The sequence below is a fragment of the Struthio camelus genome, chromosome 3 (assembly GCF_040807025.1).
Source record: "Struthio camelus isolate bStrCam1 chromosome 3, bStrCam1.hap1, whole genome shotgun sequence".
Taxonomy (NCBI): Eukaryota; Metazoa; Chordata; class Aves; order Struthioniformes; family Struthionidae; genus Struthio; species Struthio camelus.
The window spans coordinates 84,334,545-84,359,218 of NC_090944.1; the positions used below are offsets into that span (position 1 = coordinate 84,334,545).

The 24,674-nt window shown below is 39.2% G+C and overlaps 1 protein-coding gene across 8 annotated transcripts in view; it reads right to left on the minus strand.

Annotated features, from left to right (window-relative positions):
* The window catches only part of UTRN (utrophin), a 402,533-nt gene that overhangs the window by 50,207 nt on the left and 327,652 nt on the right, over window positions 1-24,674 (minus strand). For all 8 annotated transcript variants that reach the window (XM_068938835.1, XM_068938836.1, XM_068938837.1 and 5 more), the window contains 4 exons: window positions 23,080-23,141; window positions 21,966-22,040; window positions 14,723-14,924; window positions 6,835-6,920 (listed from right to left, as the gene is read on the minus strand). In XM_068938835.1, the coding sequence (XP_068794936.1) occupies window positions 6,835-6,920; window positions 14,723-14,924; window positions 21,966-22,040; window positions 23,080-23,141 (425 nt within the window). The remainder of the gene's footprint in view (window positions 1-6,834; window positions 6,921-14,722; window positions 14,925-21,965; window positions 22,041-23,079; window positions 23,142-24,674) is intronic.

A 24,674-nucleotide genomic window follows, 5' to 3' on the forward strand; every position in this document is an offset into this window, starting at 1 on the left:
TCTACTTCCACGTACTTTCCCTTCACTGATTCCCTTTTCCTAAGGTACATGTCAAGCTCTGGAGCATAACTGGAAGTACTGGGATGATTGCAACAAATGAAAAAATTGAGGTTGAAAAAATCAAGAAAACTGTTTCAGATCCAGAGACTTGCTGGGAAGTACAGTAGCTGCTCAAGGGGAATGCCGGATGGCATACCACTTGAATCATTTAAAATCAACAAATGCATGCAATGTCTAGTCATTTTGGGGAAATGATTTCGTACTGATTACTGGGGATGGATGACAGATCCCAACATCCTCACAGAATTTTCATTTCTCCTTTCTCTGCAGCATTTGTTGAATGTTTCTGCCTAAATGTTCAGTTGCATAAAGACTAACAAGACTACATTCAAAATGTTTATTAAATCTTTGCAGTTGAAACCTGTTCAGAAGAACGGAATGGAAAGTATACCCACTTCAGGTGCATATATACTATATTTCCAAGGTTTTTGAATTCAAAGCCAGAAAGACAGCACTGAAGTAGTTCATCCTCATTCAAAAGGCATTCAAGGGGTAAAGAAATTTAGGAGAAATCGGTAGGTGGTCATATCAAGAAGTGATTTAACATTGTTTCAAGCAGACCCAGGAGTTATGATCCCAAGATTTTAATATTTGTAAGATAAGAAAGAAACGTATTAAGTAGAAATGGAGGAGTCCACTTCTGCAGAAGTACTATAATGATGCTTCTGTGGCTCTATCCAATTACAAGCTACAGTACAGTATGAACTAATAGGCCTGACTGCACTGCAGTACAGGAAGCATTTCAATACTGACTTTCTTAAACATTTTTAAAATGGCAAAAACACAAATTAAAGCAAGTCTGCCAGTAATCCTTGATTTATTCATGATCTCTATAGTTCTGTACATTCATATTTAATCGCAAGATTAATCTCTCCTGAAAATATCCTAACACTGAGCTCATCTCTTAGAAATTTGTTTTACGTTCTATGGTTGGTATAAACTACCAAAGAAATGGAAGTGAATGCTCTGTATTCTTTCCAATTGGCTCTTACATTTTTCTTTTGCACTCAGTGGTTGGCTTTAATTAAAGGTCCCAGCAGTCTTAAAAGAAAAAAAAAAACCCATTTGGACAATTCCACTACTTTTCACCTCTCCTACCAGGACAGCCGTTAATAGATTAGAAATAAATGTAACTTTAAAATTCAGTCTGACTGCATGCCTGATTGAGAAACAGACAAGCTTTCTTCAGAAATATCTAAGAGAAACTCTTTTATTACACTCTGTAAATTGTTTTGTCCTTCATTTGGAGTAACGGTCAAGCTTCGTCGCGTGCTGCAGAAAGACTGGTTAAAATTTTTTTCTTCGCAAAAGTGGCTGAGGCAGAGGAAAGGATTTTAATAAAATAAAAGTCCTGATGACCAAATAGTTTCTTACATTTTTCTTGACCCACTCCTGTCTATTTAAACAGATGCTATAGCATCTTCAGCACTTAGTGGTGAGGAAAAAATACACTGGTAGCAGTATTCACAGAACTAGTACGGTATGGTCGCAAACTTGTTTTGGCAGTTCTAAATCCTGGCTATTTTTTCCCGTTGCAGTTGGAACAGTTTCTCAGTAACTAAGAGCCAGATTTTAAGAACCGATAGGATTAAGAACTGCCTCTCTTACTGTTTGTTGTTTCTGTTTGCATCTGTCTACAGTGGAAACTGGCTCTAAAAAAAGAACAATTCACTAATCACTGTGGCTGGGAGGGAGATGAAGTACTTTCCTAAGCCCTAAACCTTTGACTGATTGGTAAGCTAATAAAGAGAGGAAAAACTATGTGGCAGGAGAGAGAAGAGGGAGAGTGATCAGCTAGGGTTGATACAAGTAGGAAATCAGCAGATATCACTGAAGAGTTTAAACTCCTTCAAAATGCACCACTTTAAAAAAAAAAAAAAAAAAAAAGTAAAACCCAACACAAGATTGGTGGCTATGCCATTACCAGTGACTATCCAAGTGCAAGGTGTTCACAGGCAGTATCCCCTTTCCCCCAAACACTCAGTACCACCAGTATGCCACACTGGAGGAGAAGCTCCTCAGCTAAAGGCATGGAAAATCTGAATACTCTCGCTGTCCAGCCAGCAGCCTCAAATTAAGCCACAAGATATACCGTGGCAAAGGAGGCACGCTGGCAGCAGCTCTGAAATGGCAAACATAGAGGAGGTGAGCTTGTCTTAGCTCTGACAGGGTGCACCCAGACATTGTACCCGCCACTGGAGAAGGGCGCCCCATACAACACCCACCAGCAATGCCAGACGTATGCATACATATTAAGTGAGTTTATATATATATGTACGCATGAAATAAATATGTAGGTATATAACATTAACCTGTATCAAGGGACTCTGTCAAAAGGACAAGAAGGATGACTGTGGAAGCATACGACAAGCTTATTCAGACTTGAGCCATAGGAAAAAACAACAACAGCAGCAAAATAAAAGATCAGTTAATCTAAAATTAAAACACAGCCACATACTAATATTTGGGGGATGAGAGTCAGCAGGACTCAAACTATAACATAGCTAACAACCTGAAAAAAATGCAGTTACTGGCTGGTATACAAGACATTGCAAAGTGTGGAAAAGTTTATCCAGTTCCTACTGAAATAGTAGTAAAATGTCCACTACACACACATTTTGTCTCTTTTGCTGAGGTTGCTGAGCCATCAAATCACAAACCTAGCATTGTCAAACCTGAACCATCCAAGCAGCTGCAAGGAATCTAGCGATAAAGATTCCCTAATTACACTGAATATGGATTTAATCAGAAACATACAAAAGAGAAAATGTGTCATCATTTGTTCACATGCATGCTGTATAAACAGGATGCACATTTTTTAAAGTATCTCAGTGTTATTTCCAAATGGTTTGAAGATTTGCAACATATACCAAGGAATGATTCTGACACAGGAAGAAAAAGAAAAAAACCTCAGACATTGCAAGGATATTGCACATCACCTGAAAACTGAACTGTTTCACAGTAGAGATTTAAGCAGTCCTTCTCGTTCACCTAAGATGCTATAGTTTTTATGCATTAAATGATATGACCCAAAGTCTGCAGACTAAATAAAACATTTCATGACTGTTTTCTGTTTCAACTGCTGCTCAGTCTGGGCTTCATGTTAGAAATGAGCTCCAGGTAAGAGCAAATACACACAAATGTGCTTAAAATTAATCACATCTTTAAACGTTTTCTAGAATAGGCATTCTTTAATGAGGCTTCAATATTTTTTCTAAAGTAACTGGAATTTTAAATTAAAGATTTGCTCTCATGTCAACCCTGCAGCCTAGCATCTTAAAGAAGTTTAATGAAAAAAAAATCAGAGAAATTTCTCTGGCAAAACTTATCTAAAAAGGTATCAATTGAAAAGATCTCACCTCTATTGGAAACGAACGTGCAATCAACAAAATTCCTAGTAATTTTGGAAATGAATGTGATTAAAGGTAGCTGTTAAAAAATAATGCAGATAGAATAAAGCTTCATAAAAAAAAAAAAAAAAGCCTGATTTCCCAAAAAGTGTAAGCAAGAAAGACACAGATGACCTGTACTGGTAAACTTACATTGTCACCCCTAGTCAGATTATTATACAACTTCATAAACCCTGTGTCTCAACAGCCCAGCAATTATGTTTCTTCCAGTTGATCCTCAAAGGTTAATCTCTGGGAAAGCTAGCTAGAACATACTTGAGTAGATAGTCTGCTTAAGCATCCAACAAAAGATTTAAGGTTTCATCCAAAAGTTTTTATGACATGAAACTTGCCTATTTTACAACCAAAAATTCTGACAAGAAATGCTTCTCTAACAATACAACATTTAACACATGGTCAGCATGGTCTGCGCTCTGCTAAAGACTTCAACTGCAACTATGCGATATCTGCCATGCTCCGAGAAGCCTAACATTTCCAATGCCTCAAAAATCACTAGAAGAAATATTGCCAAAAAGAAGAGGCAAATGTCAGGAGCCGACCTGAAAAAAGAAAAACCAGACGGCCATATTTGGGATACTGTTCTTCCTTTCAAGCAACTTCTCCTTAATTTCTTGAAAACTCTTAGAGATCCTCAGATGATAGACATAATGGAAATGTTAAGTGCTCAACCCTCGCTCCCAACAGTGGACAGTTTGGGTATAATAGGGTGTTATAAAATGACAACATGCAAGAGAGTTCACAGCCAAAATTAGTCCATGGCAGAGCTGGTGCCAGAGAACCCAAAATCCTGACTACATTTCCACTGCATAATGATGGCTAGTATGTGACACTGTCATTTCCTTTCTTCTCCTGCAGAAGTGTTTTGCTTTGCGACAATTCTGTAGTTCACTGGGAAGGGGGCAATAAAGCTAAGAAAAAATTAAAAATATCAAAGTCTGGCCCATTGATGAGAGCAAGACTAGGAAACAAAAAACGGATGTGTAAACTGACTATTAATTCTCTGCTTTAAGAGACTGCAAAACTATTTCTGTTTCAGATGTATTTCAAGTTGAAGTCATGTTCATTCTGATAAAAAAAATCTCCTGAGACTTTGCACTCAATTTCTGGAGCTCTTCACAGCAATCTTCAGGAAAAAGCTAACCCTGTTAACATGGGTTATGCAACTCTGCACTGACTGTCAGATGCCGCTTTGGTTTTATGACAAGACATAAAGCAATGACAAAAAATAATCTGACCCAGTCATTTCTTCATTCTGCTTGAATGTCTGAATTGGTAACATAAGGATACTAACTGATTACTGATAGCAATTTTAAGTGAGGTTTATTCCCAGTTCTGTTTTTTCCTATCTTTTAGTAGGCTTATCATTGTATTATCCTAATTCCTGTATTTTACAAAACATTTTTATTTTGTACCTGTGGTGGAAGTACCTACCGCTTCCCCCTCACCCCAGTCTCAAGCCCAAGGTGTGGTGGAGTGCAACTCCATTATCTTGGGTTCCAGCTGACCACTAATAGCTGACAGTGCCCAGGGCCGACCTGGAGGAACTAGGTGATACTGGTTGCAGATGGTGAGGCAAGAAATGGGCCTAAGAACAGCAGAAGGGGGTATATTTTCCCCTATGTGGCATGAGATCAGCAAAAAGGTATTTTTCCTTACATAGCATGAGATCAGCAGAAAGGTATCTTTTGCCACACCTGGCATGAGAACAACAAAAAAGTATACCTCCACACCAAATATTGTATGACCATGAGTCAAACTCCGTGCCCATAAATAGTGCAGCAGTCTAGAGCCCATTGAGCTCTCCTGCACGGCAGCTGGCTGTATGGCCGTGAGCGTCCCCTTGAGTTGGGACGCCTCTCAAGGTTACTTCTTGAGGTCGAGAGACTCTGTACCTGTGACAGATCCTCGGTTAGTGACTAATAGCATGCTGAGACTTTGCAAGGTCTGCTAAGTGTATCTAGGGTTGGCTGTGAACCATTGACTAAGCCTGGGACTGGGCAGGAATTCAGAAAGCAAGGGATTCCACCCTGAGCCCCGTGACTCAACGGGAGGATCTCCTTGATAATTTTGTCTGAGCCCGTGCTCTGTGAGGTAAATAACCAAGTGAACCTTGCCATCGAACCTAAATAAATCACTGTCTTATTCACCTTTGATCTTTGTTAAACCACTGTCTTATATCAATAAACATACTGCTGCTTCTCTCCTATGAAGGAAGTGCATCACTCTCCACGCTCATCTGCAACAGCACCAAATGGCACATTACCTCCTGAATTGTCATTACTGAACAAAGGTATGCCCCCAAACCCCTACAGCTACAGACTAAATTCACAGGTATGTCAAATTACATTAAAAAATTAAAGAATGAAGTTTTGGGAAGGGCTGTGCTTCAGATCTTGAATTATGCCTCAATGCATAAGATACCTGGCACTTTGGCTTGATTACAACAGGATTACCTGAAAATGCATTTAATGAAAGCAGAAATTGTTGCAGAGCTCCAGAAGTATATGATAATACTGTCTCTACACATTTTATATGCTTTTTCTGAATGTGTCGAGGAACTACTGCGAAGAAAAGTAATTTTAAGACTATGTGCGTAATATGTAACCGTCCATCACCTAGGATGCTCTAATATACTTTGTCTCTTGTTCTATATTTGTCATGAGGCTTTGCCACAAAACTTGATTCTCTTCTGTTCCTGCAATTATTTTTGTCAAACCGCTTTATATTACTCAGAATTTCTCAAACTTGTGAGATTATTTAAATCATCATAATTTAAACTTTCCTTGTACAATTCTGGCAGAAAGGTACTAGAAGAGTATTTTCAAAGCGCACCTCAACTTTGTCATAGATCACGAAATGCAGTTTAGTAATTTAGGTTTATTTCTGTGCTTTATCAGACATACCAATCTGCTCAAATCAACTTCTACCTCTTTGATTGTTTCCATAAACTGAATACACACACACACACACATATACATACTTACATATATATATATATATATACACACACACACACACACACACAGTTATATACACACACACACACATATATATATATATAGAGAGAGAGGTATACACACACACACAAAGCACTGTTTTGTTTTGAACAACACAGACTCAAGCAGAGATAGTAAAATAGAACACTTCTCTAGCTTCTATATAGCAACATTCTCCTTTGCTTTGCACGGAGTGCAATACTGTGCATTATGATGGTACATAATTGACATCAATACTTTCCAGCCAAGACACAAATCTTGACATAGGCATAAGAAATGGTAAACTACAAATTTTGTTATGATGTGCATTATTATTACACATGACAACTATATAAATTAAACATTTTATAAAATATTTTCTTGCTTACATCTGTACTTCTCTTCCAGAAGGCCCTTAGAAAGGGACATCAAACCAATCTTCAGGGACTGCACTCGAATTTTTCCAGTTCGGCCACTGAAATTACAAAGAGTAGGCAATTTAATACAGTTTAATTTTATTACATTCCTACTCAAGTCTGTTCCAAATGGAAAGCCATTGATGAGTTCTTCAATTGTACTTCAAATCTCAAAACAAATTAACATTGCAAATCACGTCAAGAATGCTTCCTTTAAAAAAGTCCAACTCGCTTATTACATGTTTACATGTCAGAACAATTCACATTACTCCAAAAGGGTTGAGATTTAGCCCTGTAAAACTCATAGCATGATTTGATAATGTGATTTACACATAAAAAAGAGTACACAGGAGTACACAGGAGTACACATCAAGAAAGCCTATTTCGCAGTGTGAAAAAAGGACTGCAAAATAAAACTGAATTCTCATACCATGGAAATTCATTCTTTTTGTTCACTTTATTTTTTTATGTTTGAAATGCTACAACGTACATGTGCACCCACACGAATGTAAACAGCCAAATGCATGCAGTAATCAGAAGATGTGCAGTTGTTCTTCTTTCCAAACAGTGTGACTTCAGGCTCATGTTGCTCAAATGGAAAAAAAAAAAAACAAAAAAAAACCAAATTCAAAAACCCAGAAATCTAAGCAACTTCAAAACAAATAAATGGGTTCTAAAGTATGTGACTTTAAGCCTGCAAGGAAAACACTATTCAAACAGATACTAAAGCAATAAAACCAGGACACATGGAAAAGGACAATCTTAAAGTTCAAAAGCTCAATGTGAGAAACAGATTCTTATCTGATAATTTCCGCCCTCAAAGGCTGAAAAACACCATGCAATTTGTCTTCAGATCAGACACGGCAAACAGATCATAAAAAGGGTAGTTAAACTGTATGTAATTACACAGAAATCCCTGTACTTAAAGGTTAGCTGGGTCCTTCACCAGCAAGTAAGATAATGCTAGAACTAACATCATCCACACATTATTTCCCTTTTGTCATGCACAGTGATATATCCTTTAATTACTTCTGGAGTAGTTATTAGGCATCTTTTTCTGTCCTCCCCATTCAATGTATGGTGTGCTGTCTAATTTACTCCACAAATGCTGTGCTGAATACAAAATTATTAATTTACTCCTGGGATCTCAGTAAATTAGTCAAGTGCCTTACAAATATTAATGCATTTGTCTTCACAACCATCATCTAATCTTGTGAGACTAGGCAGTATTATCTTCTCTATTTCACAAGTTGAAATAGAGGTAGAGAGAAATTATTGCCAAATTAATCAAAAGCATTCATTACTTTTACTACCTAGTTTGAAAATCAGGAGCCAATTTTCCAGAATGTTATAAAAGTGCCAACTATTTTATACATTCAAGCTTAGCTTCAAATTACCTCTTTCAATCACAGACATGACATCATTCTGGCATATCCTGACTCATAAATGGCTCATTTTGCAATCTTGATAAAGTTCTTTCGCCATTTTTCTCTGTGCAGGATTGTCTAGGTTTTAACTTTGTATTCAAATGAAAAACAAAGTAGAATACTCAGTTGGGTTCGATTTAACTCAGGACTGACTACAGCATTTGCTTATTAAGGGTGGAAACTCAGGAGAACTGTGTAGCTTAAAGTCAGGACATGTATGTAAAGGCCTCAAACTCCTCCGGATTTGAGCAGGCTGTTACAGAGACTTCCTCTGCACAAAGAGTATTCCCTCATTAAATTACAAACCAGAGTTTAAAAGCCTGCAATATGAAGTTTTTCTAAAGAGTAACGTACTTCTCCTCAGCCTTTACCTTGGAAACAGCTAACTGTTATGGCAAAAATCACATGTACATTAAGAATAAAAAAAAAAAATCTATAGATAGGCTTTGTGGCATGGACATTTCCAATTCAGCGATTTAAATTAATCCAGCTTACAGAATCACAGAATAACTCATGCTGGAAGGGACCTCTGAAGATTATCTAGTTCTGTAAAGGTGCCTCTGAATGGCAGCATAACCATCTAGTTGTGCTTTGTGTAGAAACACCTAAAATCAAGGCCTTAAAGTGGGAAGTATCAGGCAGCTTCCTAAAACTTGAACTCATACAAAATGCAGGGGTCAAGTATCTAGAGTGAAGTGCCAGGACACTATTAAGATAAACTATGCAGCAATACAAGCATGCTTATCATTGCAAAGTCAATTGATGAGATCACTTTAACAGCTCAGGTATTATTCACTATGATCTTGATGAAGAGGAACCCAAATCATTACATCTCTATTAACTAGTTTAGAGCACAGTTATTGGTCAATGAAAAAGTGAAAAGCAGTATAAGAATCCAGCATTACTGGCCTTTGACCTATCTTCAAGAAAAAAAATGGTAAAACAATTATAGCTGCTTGACTGAAGCATTTTTCATGTTCTCAACAGTCTGTCTGTCCCACTGGATATATCTGAGGCCCTCTCTCTCTCCAGGCAATATAAAATTTAAGGATCCATTGCCCTTTCGCCCTTACAGCGTGCTGCTGCCATTCCTCTCCTTCACCAAACAAAAGCATTTTGGAATTGGAGGGAAGGAGGAAAAAGGGAGGTAAAGGGGAAGAGAAAAAAAAGTCCCATTTCTCTAGGTGATTTTCTAGGTGATTCTGTTGTATCTGCATGAACCAGGCAGGCTCTACCTCAGTGTGCTACAACTCTCCCCACTGCACTTTCATCAAAAAATAAAAATAAAAAATTAAGGTGCATATCATTTCCAGGCATGATAAATAGGAGAACAGGATGAAGGCATACAACACAGAGAGGACCAGCTTAGCGGGGGATCATTAATCTAGGCTCTTTGGTCAAGGAGAGAGGTCATGGTCAAGGGAATGGGAGTGTACCATGCTGCATGGGTAGAGAGGCTGGAGTAGGAGTCGAGCACGTTCAACTTTGTTGAATAGTTTGGACTCCCCATCCAAGCAGACAGCAACCATTTGGCTGCCTCAGAGACCCAGACGCAGGGATTCCCAGATGCAGGGAATGAGAACTACTTTATACTATAATTGATGACTGTCACTGCCTTACAATAACATAAACGAGTGAGAAAAAGAAGGTGAGCAAGAAATGGCCATGGTATCCAGAGAGAAAGGGAAAGGACTTTTATCCTATATCTTATTACAGGAGATACTGGAATTAAAGGAAGCAGAAGAGGAGAGAGGAGAAGAAAGGTCTTCTATCACACAGGTAATACAGGCAACAGAGCCATGAAGATCTGAGACATGATGTCTTGTCACCATGTCTTATGAGTTCCCCTTCCGATCCTATAGCAGCTGAGCTCCAAACAAACGAAATACAAACTATAATCCCAACCTCACTATAACACAGGACTAGAGCTGGGAGGAGTACTCCGAAATCATATAACATGCTTTAGCACTGACTGGCCACAGCAAGGCCTCAGCTGCAGAACAGATTGTTAAATCCTAAAACTAACATTTCTGTTTCTGCTCAAAAACTTAGGAAATTAATACTGGGTTAAATTACCTGAAGATACATCTTTCTAGGAAAATGAGTTTAGCAAACTTTCCAAAACCTTTTCATAGTTATGCAACCCTCATATGCAAACTTTATTCCATTCTCTAAGTAACACTCTAACACAGAATTTCATACTGCTTTTCAGCAGCACTGAATGGGAACAAAACTTAATTTGACAGTCAAACACAGTCTATGCCATAGTCAAAACAGAGGCCTGTGACACCTATAAATTACAACTATACTAATCAGGATACAAATAATATTGTTACCAACAATGGTGTGCAGGTATTCCGTAACATTATGATGGTATAGTCAAACATAATATATAAACATTTTATATAACTATGTGAACAATGTGACCAGAGGGGCAAACAATGATGGGAATAGTTGCACATAGGAGGCATCCAAGCAACAAAAGCTGCCAGATAGAAGACAAGATTAAGTACAAGAGACTGCAGATACTAATACACTAGAAAGATGACTGGCAAGTCAACAGAAAAACAGATAAACAGTTATCAAGAGCAGAGGAAACCCCTCAAGGGAAGAGGGATGGCAACAGCATAAAAACATCATGCATAAGCAAAAAAAATTGGAGAAGAAAGACGACAATCCCACTTTGGCTATGACTCCTCTCATCCAAGAGCTCTCGAGTCTGATCATGTTGACTCTGCAATTAAGGACCAGCAAGGACTGCAGCTGCCAGCGTTAACTATACAACACTAGTTTTGTGGTATCGTATATTCACAGCTAATTCAGAATGTTAAGTGTTAAGACTAACAGTTTGTATACATTGTGACAATGAGTAATAATATGTAAAAACTAACCGTTAGCAAGCAGCGTGCAGTTAATGAATGGATTTAGTAAATTTTAGCTTTAAAGTTCAAAACTAGTCTGATTTGTTGGTCTTCCAAACACTCCCATCATAGTGATATCCGATTCCCTACATTCATTTGCAACACCACCACAGAAAATTTGCTGCGACAAGATGACTTGTGTGCTGTGCTATGGACAAAAATCTACATAATGTAGAAACAGGAGGCAGCATATTATTAGATCTCTGAAGGTCCCCACAGATGTCTTCCCTTGATCAAACGTGGAGGAGTCGGCTAAAGAGCTCATTTTCCTTCCCTATACAGGGCCTTCTTATTACTATCATAGTCTGCCAAGCTGCTCCCACAAACTCCCCCACGAATCAAGACACCTATCATCAACACAGTGAACGCAACTGGAGTGCGCGTAGAAAATTTCCATCAGCTACCATCAGCATAAAGTTAAGTTATCACTCACAGTTAGTGCAGGTACTCTATATTACCTATGACAGACTTTAAAATATGTGAAACAACTGATTTCAAGGGGTGTTAAGTTATACTGTTAGCCCTGAAAGCTATTCATCCCATTTTAACATAAATGATTTTTGGAGGTTTTAGAAAATTTGTAATATAGTCCAGAACAATAACAGCTGGTTATTGATTCTGGATGATTTAAACATAGCCTGGCCAAATGATTTAATAGAGCTACCAATTTCTCTCATAGCTCTTGCTGTTTGTACTAATTTCTATTAATTGTTTGTATTAGCTGTATTAAAAATAACCCACTGGACTAATCAAAACAAAGAACTAACTATAAATTTGAAAAACGTTTATAAGGCAGATGCTGCTGCCTGGGACAACCTTTAAGTCCTTGAGGAAATAAAAGTCACTCAGTAAATTTAATCTGTTTCTCTCTTCTATTCAGCTTGAAGAATGAATCATTCTTGATATGTCAGAAAATACCAGAACACAACAGATCTTGTTGCTGTTCTACTATTTCTAAAAATAAATTGGTTCTTTTTAGTGCCAAAGACATCTGTAGGTAAGTCTGAAGAACTTCCTGGTTCGCCTTCAATCTGTGAATTACTAATTAGATCTCAGGTTAATAGCATGCAACTAACAGATGCTTTATACAGGCAGTTTAATGATTTGAAACACCGTATATGTGTATGTGTAACACCAAGGCAATAAACAATGGAAATGCCAGGAGACAAATTAGTTCTCTTCTAAAGGCCAATTTAAAATAAGTGGCAGTTTAAAATTGGTGCCTGTTCTTTCAGCTTTTTTTTTTTTTTTGGTAGGGTAGATTTGAAAGGCAGCAAGGAAACATACTGTAAAAAGTAATTTTATTGCAAGAACCATTCATCTTCCATTTTTCAAAGTTTGCAAGAAGATTAAAGTCTTTTTCATCAGCTTGAAGAACTATCTCTACTAATGCTTTCAAAATAATAATCAATAAGGAATGGGGATAACAAGAAAATTACTGAATGGGAGAAACGTTTGTTGCTTACTACCTGCATTTTAAATATGGACAGATAAACCACTGACTTGTAACTGAAGTTGGGAAACAAGGGTAAGCAGAAGAAAAAACAATGGATGAGTGATCAATTTAAAACAAAACAAAACAAAATCTCTAGTAAGCACAAAAATTCTCTGACACTATGAAGTCTCTTATTCTAAACGTCCAACAAAATTTAAGTCAAGCAACACGTTTGATCTACCACTGTATTTGCTAGTGATATGTTGTTTTTTCATCTACAATACAAAGCACTGGAAAATAGAAATACTTGCTGGAAAAAGCCCCAGTCATTATTTGATGGGGTCTCCAAACTTCCAGTAGTAATGATAAAAAGTCCAATTAATAGAAATGTCACAATATTAAAAACAAGTATTGTAATAGCAAAGCACACCAGGCAGTCACCACTTAAGTGGTGAATGGTCATGGGTACTCCCTTCCCTCTCCACCCCCAATATAAAAACAAAACAAAACAAAACACCCTACACAGTATGGGAGTACTGGCCTGTAATTCTAAAACAAACCAACCAACCAACCCACTACGACTGTTAGAATTTGGCAGTGACTGAGTGAGTGAATACAGTGACCATATTACACATAGCTCAAGATGTAACGGCTCTCTTTTGCAAGGCTGACTACAAGAATTTCCCTGATAACTCTTTCATCTTCAAATAGGAAGAAAGGAAAAAATTTTGGACATCAAACATGCATCTTAGAAGTTCTGATTCGATTTCTGTGTATATCTCTGAACCACAGCATGTATTTTACTAGAAAGATTGAGGTGACCACCCCACCTATAGCACTGCCATGTCTTCAAGCAACTATGGAATAGTCTGGGTGTCATTAATCTGAAATGATTGAAATAAGGAGATATAAGAATATATATTACAGGGATTGGAGGAGATGATGGAAATCAGATCTTTTTCCAATTTGGGAAAAGATTCCTCAGAGGGGGATCAGAAGAGTAAACATAATTAACTAAGAGAAACGTGTGAAAAACTCAAGACTGCAGAAACACAACCAGGGAAAGATGTATTGATTGTAGGTCCATAGAGTTTGACATACTGTGTGACAGGATAGGGAGGGCAGAGCTGAACATGCAGTAGAAGAAAGGAGTGTCCGCCTGCTCAGAAAGGACTGGCCAAAAATGCAAGGGGCTGTCGGAGTGGAATTTCTCATGTCCTCTGAGATTTGGTGCTCTTTTTAAAAATAGAGGATGCTTGCTTAGGTAAAGCCATGAGTTCCTTGCAAGCATCCCCAAACACTCCTGAGGTGATTCTCAAACCACCAGGGAAATACAGCTTTGCTCCCAGGACCAGGGCAGGTGGATCATGTAGCATCAGTGCTGAGAAATGGTACGAGATGGGAATTGCATATACTGGAAGCAAGCTGGGGCCAGGACACTGTTCAGCCTCCAGAATCACAGGAGGCTCCAGTGCTGAGACCTAAACAACCATCAGGAGCAGGATTCTGCACAGGGACCTCAGCCAAGACTACAGCATGCAGGTAACTAAGTGTAAAATAAATAACAAAACTGTCACTGCTTGTGGCAGGAAAAGATCTGTTTTGACTGGAAAACATTCTGGGCAGTTTGGGACATTTACACTAGGAAAAGAACTTAAGCAGCAAACACCAAACAGGCATATCAAGTGCTCTACCCACCTATACATCTCCTGATACTATTTCATGTTTCTATGGTAACAGTGTAAATCCTGCATAACATTTAGCACCGCAGTGTATCTGAGCAGGACAGCATAAGAAACAGCTCATTCAAGCAACTGCACTTTCTTTACTAAATCAAAATTATCAAGAGATATGATTTTTTTTTTATTAAAGAACTTGAAGTTCTATCCTTTTTCTATCATTATGAATAATTCCTCCAGAAAGTAACTCAGAAAAAAATATACCGCAGTCCTGCAAGTCTGGCACTTTTCACATGTCACACGTGCAAACCTTACCAGCTCTGTCTCCATAATACATACTTTGTTAATACTACATTAAATTCCTGGGGAACACACTGTGAATAAAAACGTGTTACTTACCTATCATATACATTGAGCAGCCAGTTAAGACACATGTCTACACAGAGAGGAACGTTCACCAGATCTTTGTGTTTCTCTTCAAGTCCACTGTAGATGGTGGTGAGACAGCTGATCAGATCCTGGACACCAACGAGCTGGTCATTTTGATTCAGCTTGTGTTGTTTGAAAATTTCACTTGTTATGTTCAGGTCCAACAGGTCCACTAATAAGAGATAATAATAATTAAAAAAAAAAAGAATTAAAAAAAGATGGATGAATACAGATGCCTGAGCATCTGGGATTCACAATGCTTGCTCCCTGACTTCTCACTTTATCGCAGCAAACACTGCAGACAGGCTATTAGCCAAGAAGTAGCTTCCCTTCAGGAACATTACGGTGAAGAATTGCTCTCTGTTACAAGGAGTCAACAGCATTTTGGTACTATATTTTTAAAAAATGAATAAGCAAGAAAACCATAATGACACTGTAGAGCTCAGCAGAACATTTAAAAAGCTACTGAAGTAGCCTGTATAATTAGAGAATTCTCACTTCAGATGTACACACTGGGAGTCCACTGAGTTTAGAGAACTCTCTGCATTTACCAAAAAGCAGAATTACATCAAATAACTACCACTTTTGATCAAATGTAAAGCAAAGCAAATTCTTGGGTAACAACATTCTCTAAAATGCAGTAAGAAGGTACTGAGGCCTGATTAACTGAACAGTGGTTGCTAAATGAAGACTTAAAAGAAACTGGGGAGAGGGACAGAGGGAATTTGCGTATGGAAGTTTTCCAGAACACTAAATGCTATGCTTTCACGCAAAATATTTACATTTCCTTTCTCATCTTCAAGATTCAAGCTGAAAGTGTTCCCGTGTGCTTCTATAACCAGTTACTGGTGCTATTCACTTCTGATGGTTTTGCCCCTAAAACCATAAAAAAGAGTGACTGTAACTGTGAAAATATGGTTATTGTACGGTGAAAATAAAAAGCTGTTAATGAGCTCTTCTAATTCATTTGCAAAACATAATGAAAAGGGGACTTATTTTGATGTAAAGGAAGGATGAATAAAAAGGCTGGTATAATACTTAGTGACTTTTTTTGACTGAAAAAGTGAGGATTTTAGTAAAAAAAAAAGCTGCAATATATCAGTATGCTTGCTACAGTGTATATAATAAGAAGCTGAAATACATTCTGAGCTGTTTCTGGGTAGGCAGTAATGCATTTACTCTATGAATGTCATTTCCTACAGGAAATGAAACATGACAATCTCAGATGTGTTGTAAATTGCTCTACACCAATAATGTTAAATAAGGACCACAGAAGGGCAGTCTGTGGAAATCAGGTAAGTCTAGCTTGACTTGGAAAATAAGTACAGGGGAAAAAAGCAGCAGCAAGGCGAGGCTAACCACCATGACCAATTCTGCCAAGAAGTCAGCGAGCATCTACTGTAACATAAGGTTATAGGCCAAAAGGAGGATACATTCCCAATCCCGTTTCCCCAATCTACCATTCCTAACATCATTGTAAAATGAGAAGCAGTCCCTCACATTCCTTGGTCTCCCTCATTGACACCTTTACAGCATCAGACCTGGAGGAGGTTTTGTGGTTGTTTTGTTTGTTTACTTTTTTTCTTTTAAAGTGTTGTCCCATCTCTTGGGCTTGCAAATGAATGCCAGATATGTACTTATCAAACAAGGCAGACTGCTGATTGCAGCAAACTGTGGTTACCTTGCCATTCATTTGACCCAATGGGAAAACTCCCTCCCTAAAGGGAAGTGCCAAGTCCTGCCCCGGGGGAGGAATAATGCCATGCAGCAGTACATGCTGTGGTCCAGCCAGCTGGCAAGTAGCTCTGCAGAGAAGGCCCTGGGGGTCCCGGTGGAAAACAAGTTGACCATGAGCCAGTAACGCGCCCTTGTGGCCGAGAAGGCCTACGCGACCCTGGGCTGCCTTAGGAGAAGTATTGCCAGCAGGTCAGGGGAGGTGACTCTTTCCTCCCTGCTCAACCCTGGTGAGGCCACAGCTGGAGTGCTGCGTCCAGTGCTGGGCTCCCCAGTACAAGAGACATGAGGAGCTCCTGGAGCGAGTCCAGTAAAGGGCTCCTAAGCTGATGAAGGGACTGGAGCATCTCTCCTGTGAGGACAATCTGTGAGAGCCGGGCCTGGAGGAGAGAAGACTGAGAGGCGATCTAATCAATGTGTATAAGTCTCTGAAGGGAGGCTGTAAAGAAGATGGGGTCAGGCTCTTTTCAGTGGTGCCCAGTGAGAGGACGAGAGGCAACGGGCACAAACTGAAGCACAGGCCGTTTCGTTTGAATCTAAGAAACACTGCCCTGCTGTGAGGATGACTGAGCGCTGGCACAGATTGCTCATAGGGGTTATGGAATCTCCATCCTTGGAGATACTCCATAGTGTCTGGACGCAGTCCTGGGCAACCTGCTGTAGGTGACCCTGCTGGAGCAGGGGGGTTGGGCTAGGTGATCTCCAGAGGTCCCTTCCAACTTCAGCCATTCTGTGATTCTGTGACCTGAGGTAGCAAAAGTATTTTGCAGTGCACTGCTGTGTAATGCTCTACAGCAGCTGGAAAAAAATATATATACTGGAAATAGCTCACAAGCATATTTAAAACATATAGAGTGGAACACAGACTATTTTATTTTGGGGAACCAGGTGCAAAGCTGTAACACGCTATTAAATCACATAAATACTGCATTCAGGAGAGACAGAAGAACAAGCCACTTTTCAGGGAAAACAACTCTGACTATAACCAGTTTTCTTTTTTCAACCTGTTTTTGTAATATACTTAACATTTGCTAAAAATAGCTTCCTAAAACAGATTGGTATCACTGATGACTTGCCCTTCTTTTTAAAGCCAGTACAACCTTCCATTGCTTTGGCATGCCAGGCTATTGTAGCCTTTTGGCTTAGCTTAGCACATTCACCCTTGCATTAAAACTGCAATACAAGCAGATCGTAGAGCAAGCCAAACTTCATGACTTAATCTGCACTATTAGGATCCCACATTCACATTCTAATGATGCCAAAGGAATCAATAGGCAGTAGGAAAAGATACTTTCAGTAACTTTCTTCCTAAAAGGGAACTCTGCTGCTATACTTATACAATTAAGCAAGCTTGATACTTTTGGATGACGGCACTGATGGAGAGCAGCCTAAGGGAACTATTTCTTCGCTTTCTTATTTCAGTGCTCACCTGGCTAAGCTGAATGAATTCTGGATATGGAAGGTTACTGTGGTAGGGTCTACCCACTAGCAGAGCCACTTCATTGGTCTGGTGTAAAGAGGCATTATTTTCTCATTACACTTGAATTTCTGAAAGTTTTTAACTGAACTATCTTTATGCAGATGGGGAAAAGCTAATCTGAGACTCACATGCCCTTGTTGGCTCAAAACCCACTGCATACAGCTTTTAGTGCGTTTTTGTAGTATCAGTCTGCATCTGCTCAAATACGCCGAATGACCAACTCTCCAGTTATCCAAATGGATGAACATTAGGGTCACGTCTTTCCCTTCTATAGCGAGGAGACTTTCCCAAAGGAAAGCTATAAACAGAAACCACGTCATTCAGCATGGTTCAAGCAGGTGTATGTGAGTGACTCAGGAGGGAGTAATGACATGCAGCTGCTAATGGCAAATCTGAGGCTGCTGTAAGCTGCACAGAAACTAGGTACGCATTGCTGTGAAGCTTTAGTATTAGAAAGACCTTGTGAATGATAGCAGCTCCTGCAAAAGACTTGCTGACAGACGAAAGTCTACCCAGCTATTCCTTTCAGCGCAGTGTGCCTCAGTGTTCACTCCTTGGATTTGTGCAGTTGCTGTTCTTATCAGCATTCTTAAATTTTACATCACTTAAAGAAGCTCAGTGACAGAATTCTGAACATATATAGCATTTTTGTTCCCTTTTTTCCTTCCAGTGCTACACTTCAGTGTCTGGGGCAAAATAATTTCTTGAAAATGAGCTCAGGTCTTGCTGCGCAAGAATAAAATATTATACTCAGAGCCTGGTGTTACATGACTGCTGAGTACACCTGCAGCATAAAATTCTCTCTGGCCCCACTCTTCCTATGCTACAGCACAAAAATGCTCTTGGTACGTGCGCTCCACATAACCTGAGACAGAAAAGCTATTCAAGTATTTGTTCTTTCCAACCTGCAAGCTTTCTTGGATTTCTACAAAATAAATACATGTACATACATACGCACATGTATCCGTCTCTGCAAGAATCTACCTTCAGAAGGAATCAGAACAAGATGAAACATGGCTCTACTTGCCTGCTTCTAAAGGGAGGGGAAGAAGAATTTCAAAATCATAATTTTTTTGACACTTACTGACAGTAAAGACTTACAAGAGAGATTTTTGCATCAGTGAAGTTTTCCAAAGCATAGCTCTGAAATGATATATTCCTGAATCTGCTAATATATAGTACTAATACTGTGTTACCAGTCCTTACTGCAAAGTCAAAACCTATCAAGTGCAACTGGGACTGTGTACCCTGCTTCAGCCTTGCCCTTGCAGTCCCGCACCAAAATGGCCTTTTCAGTCATATACATACTGCAGCTGTGACAGCAATTTGTCACATTTTACAATTTACGATGACCTCATTTTCTAGTGATCTGTTTTGACACTCTCTTTGCCTTAGCACATAAGCCCTTCTGAAGTATTTTGCATCTAAACACGTTTAAAAGTCATCCATGGTCAAAATTACGGGAAATGCAATGGAAGATTACTAAAGTAACTCTGACCAGAGAATGAACGACAGGCACAGAAGACAACTCTGTCCCTACATTAAAAGAAACAACCAAAAACAAGAAAAAAAATCAACAAAAGAATTCTAGATAGAGCTTAATCATTCTCCCTTTCCTCAAGGGGGCAATGTTAGCAGATGTTATCTTTTGGCTATCTCAGCACCCATTCATGGAACAGAGGGAGGCTGAGAATCATTGCAGTCAGAGAATTTCACTTATTCCTTGGCAAGAAACTATCTGCTAAGCAAACAGCATTTATTATGTTTTTTAAAATGGTCTTAAAATTGTGCCAGAACATACAGAGTTTGTGCTCAAAGACAGGAAAATTTTGTAGCATTTTTGCTTTGTGGATAGTCCGTAATGTCTTTCATTAAAACCCACACTGTTGTGTTCATACAGATTAAACCAACCCTCGATTAAATATGCACATGAAGGTTTTTTGGCTGCTATGCTGAAGGAAAGCAAGTTCTCAGTCTTCCTCCCACGAAAGAGAGCAAGGAGCAGAGGCAGAGAGCGAGGGGCAGAGGCAGAGAGCGAGAGAGAGAGCAAGAGAAGCAGAGAACAAGTGAGCAGCTTCATAAACAGCAAAGCGGGTTGGAGCTGGGGAGACTACAGTTTTACTCCTGGCTCTTTTCAACTGGAATCTTCTCTTTGCCTCTTACTGCTTCTCTCTTTCCTACTCCTCCCTCCCTCCCCTGTAAACTGGAGACAACGCTCACTTCAACAGGAGAGCACTTAGAAACCTGTGAATGCTGTTATTACAAAAATTGATCCATTTTGCAGAAAAAGCAAGGAAAGGAAGTATGTTCTTTCTGAAAGCTTCTTAGAAGTAATGAACGCAAAGTTTGCTCTATACAGGTCACTAGAATATCTGTATGCCTGTCAGGAACACAATAGGCAGCACGATTAGCATCCATCACAGGCAGTTTCTTTTTTCACTCTTCCCTGGAGAGTTGCATGCACAAGGAGAACTTGGTTTTCTGCATTTTTTTTGTTCTCATTTTTTCTTGTTTTTAGGTACATGTTGATACATACTTTATGCTTTGTGCACTGATAAATGGAAAGTCCATAATGCTCTGTAGGTCTGCTGGGAGGTAAAAATGTAGCCTTAAGTGGGATCACAAGCCTTAACTCTTGCACAAGGAAGTGTTAGGCTTTTGTGCTGCACCAAAAAACCACAAATTTTTCATCTAGTATCACCACACAGACTTTCAAATTGCAAGCTCTGTTTTTTCTAAAATGTAAGGACTTGAACTGAAGACCTCAAACTTGATTTCAAATTCTGTGAGAAGCCTGCACAGAGTATGAAGCACTGGTGAGAGGTACTCCAGAAAGCTTGTGTGTTGTTGCATAGCTGTGCTCCAGCTTTCTGGAATAACTAGCTAGTATCTCCAGCACAGCTTCATTTGGTATAATGCATAGCTGAAGACCAGCCAAGAAGCTACCACCAAGGTTAAGCTGCTGCCTCCAAGGCTGGAAGGAAATCAAGCCCCCTGGAGCTAGGGGAAACTTCACCTGTGAACACTGCTAAGTGAGCACATATGCATTAGTGAGAAAGCCATAACCTGCAACCTGAATTAACCCATTGTTGTCAAGTATCTTAAACCGATGGCATACTCTGCCTCCTAACTTTTCATATTTAGATTTGGATTTTTTCCAGAAGACTGGAGCCATTCAAACACAGTTTCACGTAATACAAAAATGTTTCACATTACAGAAAGAGGAGAGAGGATGTGCTGCACATAGATATGAGCCAAACAATGACAAGAAATATTTTCAACTGTATCTTCACAAAACTAAGAAGTCTAAAATACTAAGTCCAAAGACTTTTAGTGAGTTAGATGCTGAAGCTGCAGCTAACGTCTCTTCAAAAAACTACAGACAAAAGTTACAGAGCTACAACTAACTGAACAAAACACAGGTTTTTTTTGTATGCATCTCACATCGTGTAGCCTCCCAGACAGCTGAAGTTTGCAGGCAACGTGGCAGCACCAGGGTGAGGTAGTCATGCTGGCGGAGCAGGAGAACTGAACATGCAGGCACCTTTCTCTGTACAACCTGCCCCTCCCATCCACCTCTTCCTCCCCACCCCAGCAAGGGTTTTATTATCTAAGAATCATAAAATAGCCTACTACTGAAGTTTGTCAGAGATGAAGATTTTTAGCTCAAACCATCTCACACCGGATTGTATCAGCTTGTATCAGGAACAGCATATGACAGACAGAGGGTCAATATTTGTTTTCCCATCACTTCTCAAAATATTATCAATGAGCATATCATTTCATTTTACCTATCCCACTCCTTCTTTTCATCCACTGATTTTGTGTGTGACAAGGATACCTGTTATTGGGAATTCTTCCTGTCATTTTACTTACTGATAATCTGTCAAGGATATATCAGGTCCCTTGCTCAACATTAACGTATTTTGGCTTAAGCTGACCCTCCCTTCCCTAAGTACTGTTCAAAAGTGATTAATCTGCCTTGAAGGCCAAACTCACAGCACAGTGCTTTCTGCAGTCTTCGGATTTTGATGGCCGTTCGGTAGGCAGAGAAGCGTACATTGTTCAAGTCAGCTGAAATAACAGAACAGAAAGGTGAGCAGCCCTAAACGGAGGCCATAAATTTACTTTACATACGAATTTTCACATTCCTACACATTGGAAAATTAGTTCACTGCAAAGAAGAGGAGAGACAGGATACAACATATTTGAAGAAATAAAAAAAACTGAGAAGTTGGGACCCATTCTAAAAATCCCCCTCTGCAGGGAAAGCTTCCCAGCTCTGACAGGCCAGGGCCTCCAGAGACTGCCACAATAGAAACGATAACACTACTATCGTGGCACATGTAATGCACATACATATTATATAGCGTAGAGAGTTAGATTCTGGAAAGTGTTAGAATAAAGTGTGTTTCTCAGAGAGTTTACAAATCCATCAGACATCATGCCTGAGAAGGGGACAACAGAGGTGACAGTAAGTGAGAAAAAAGTTGTAAGTTGGCTCTTTAACCCGAGACTTCTATGCCACTATTTTGTTAACAATGCTTTGGCAAGGACAGACAGATGAAAGGACAGAAAGGACAGCCATAAACAATCTATTTTAGAAACTGATAGGTATAGTAATATTTTCCCTCACTTAATAGCATTTTATCCTTCCACTCCCTAGAGAGGGAGTTTCACAGTAAACGTAGATGTTAGCAGGGCATGTTGAACTAGCTGTACCATAATACGATCTAGCCTTTATTGATAGCGTAGCTGCTGTGATATATTACCAAACTTAGTTCCCTGCAGGCTGTGTATCCTGCTTTAAATATATACAGAGCCTACATCCTTGGACAATCCCACGTGGATTTAAAATAAATAAACAAGATACAACATTGACGTGTACAGTCACAGCATAGCATCCAGAATTAAAATTACTGAAAGAGAATATAAATCACATGATTAAGGCAGTAGGTTTCTTGCAAAGCATGTCTGATCACAAAGCGAGAAATGCTTTGATATATACAGTCCATGGCAACTCAGACATGGTTTGCAGACACACGCAAGCTTTAGACAGCTCAGAGTGAACACCGTATATATCATAACAGTTAATGTTAAGAAATGCACTCACCTAAGGACTGGAAGAGTTCAATCATTTTAGGATGATCCCAACAGGTTGTCTGTGTCTGGTGACTACAGAAGAACAAGACAATCAAAGTTTAAGGAAACAAATATATAAACACGGTAAGAACAAAAAATAAAACAAACCAGGGTTTAAGACAAAAAAAGTTCCTCAGCTCTTATATCAAAATACATGATTTTTGCTATTCAGATCCCTGACATTTTAAAATCACTAAGCAGCTTAGACAATAGTCCACTTATATTTAACACTCTAGAAATACTTACTTTTGATTTTCTCTAAGTGTGATGGGTATCAGTTCACTCTGATTCTGAAGCTAAGAGGTACACTAATAAGGTAAAAATGCAAAATTTCTTGCTGCTATAGCACAGTAAAAATATTGCAAAAACACTTCAAAAGTTAAAAGCCTTAGAGCTTTTATTTCAGGCTTCACTGCATACTCTGAACACATCTCAGAATATATACAATGATCTAAATGTGTTACAGGTAAACATTAAATGAAAAACCTAATCACTTTTCAAGCACTCATCCAATAGGTCTCTGATTTTAGACCACGTTCTACACTAGCACTCACATAATAGGGAGATTCAATAGGCAATATCATTTAATCCACCATGTAAGTCAAAAGGCACATTCCCTTACGTCTGCTGAAATCTCAGACTCCTTTCTATGAGCTACGTTTTGCTTCTATTTCTGCACATCATTTGTCAGAATGATTGTACATTCTTGCTTCACAAAATATTTAAATTTGAATTGGATTAGTGAGAAAATTAATTAGAGAAGTTGTGTGGAAAAGATCACCACATTCCTCTTAAGAATTATAAAGTTAATAATGAAAACAAAACGATGTCACGTTAGCAAATTAAACAATAATGAGCACAGAATACATCTCATTTCATCTTTGTTTTTATTAAAGAAAAATAAAGTTAACACACACTTTTTCACATGCAGATGTACATGCTCACAAATAATGACTCTAAATGACATTTTTCACTAAAAGGAGCAGGCTATCTTCAGTTTTTCAGTTTTGTGATGATTTATCCTCTTTTTAGGATCAGCTAAGAACAAGCCCTGTTTCACTAAGTGGTGTAAAAACACAGGACAGAAGGTCCCTGCTCCAAAGAGGCAAACAGATGGGACGGGTACCATGAGGGGGAGGAAGCCTTGCCCATGCACTGAGAGAGAAAGAGAAAAGACAAGACTTGGTGGAAAGGGAGGAAAGAAGGTGAAGCAGGAGAGCAGAGAAAAGGCTGAAAGGGAAAGGAAGGGATGGCTGGGCCTAAGGTGGAGAGCGAGGGGGTGGGCAGCGAGGGACAGGGGCTGCCCAAGCCCCGTGAAAACCAGAGGAGTTCTCTGTGCGGTGGAAGATCGCTGCTGCCCTGGCTCCTTGCTGGCTGCAGCTTTTCTGCAGGGCGACCGGTGTCTCCAAAGTGAGAGCCTGGGGCCCTTCTTCGCATTACACTTTAAGATGCTCTATCTGAAAGCACACGTGCTGGGTCATATAAGCCCCATTTCACATCGGCGACGGTTCCAGCTTTGAGCCTGACCTAGGTCTCCACAGTCGGCTTCTCTCCATCTTTGCTAGG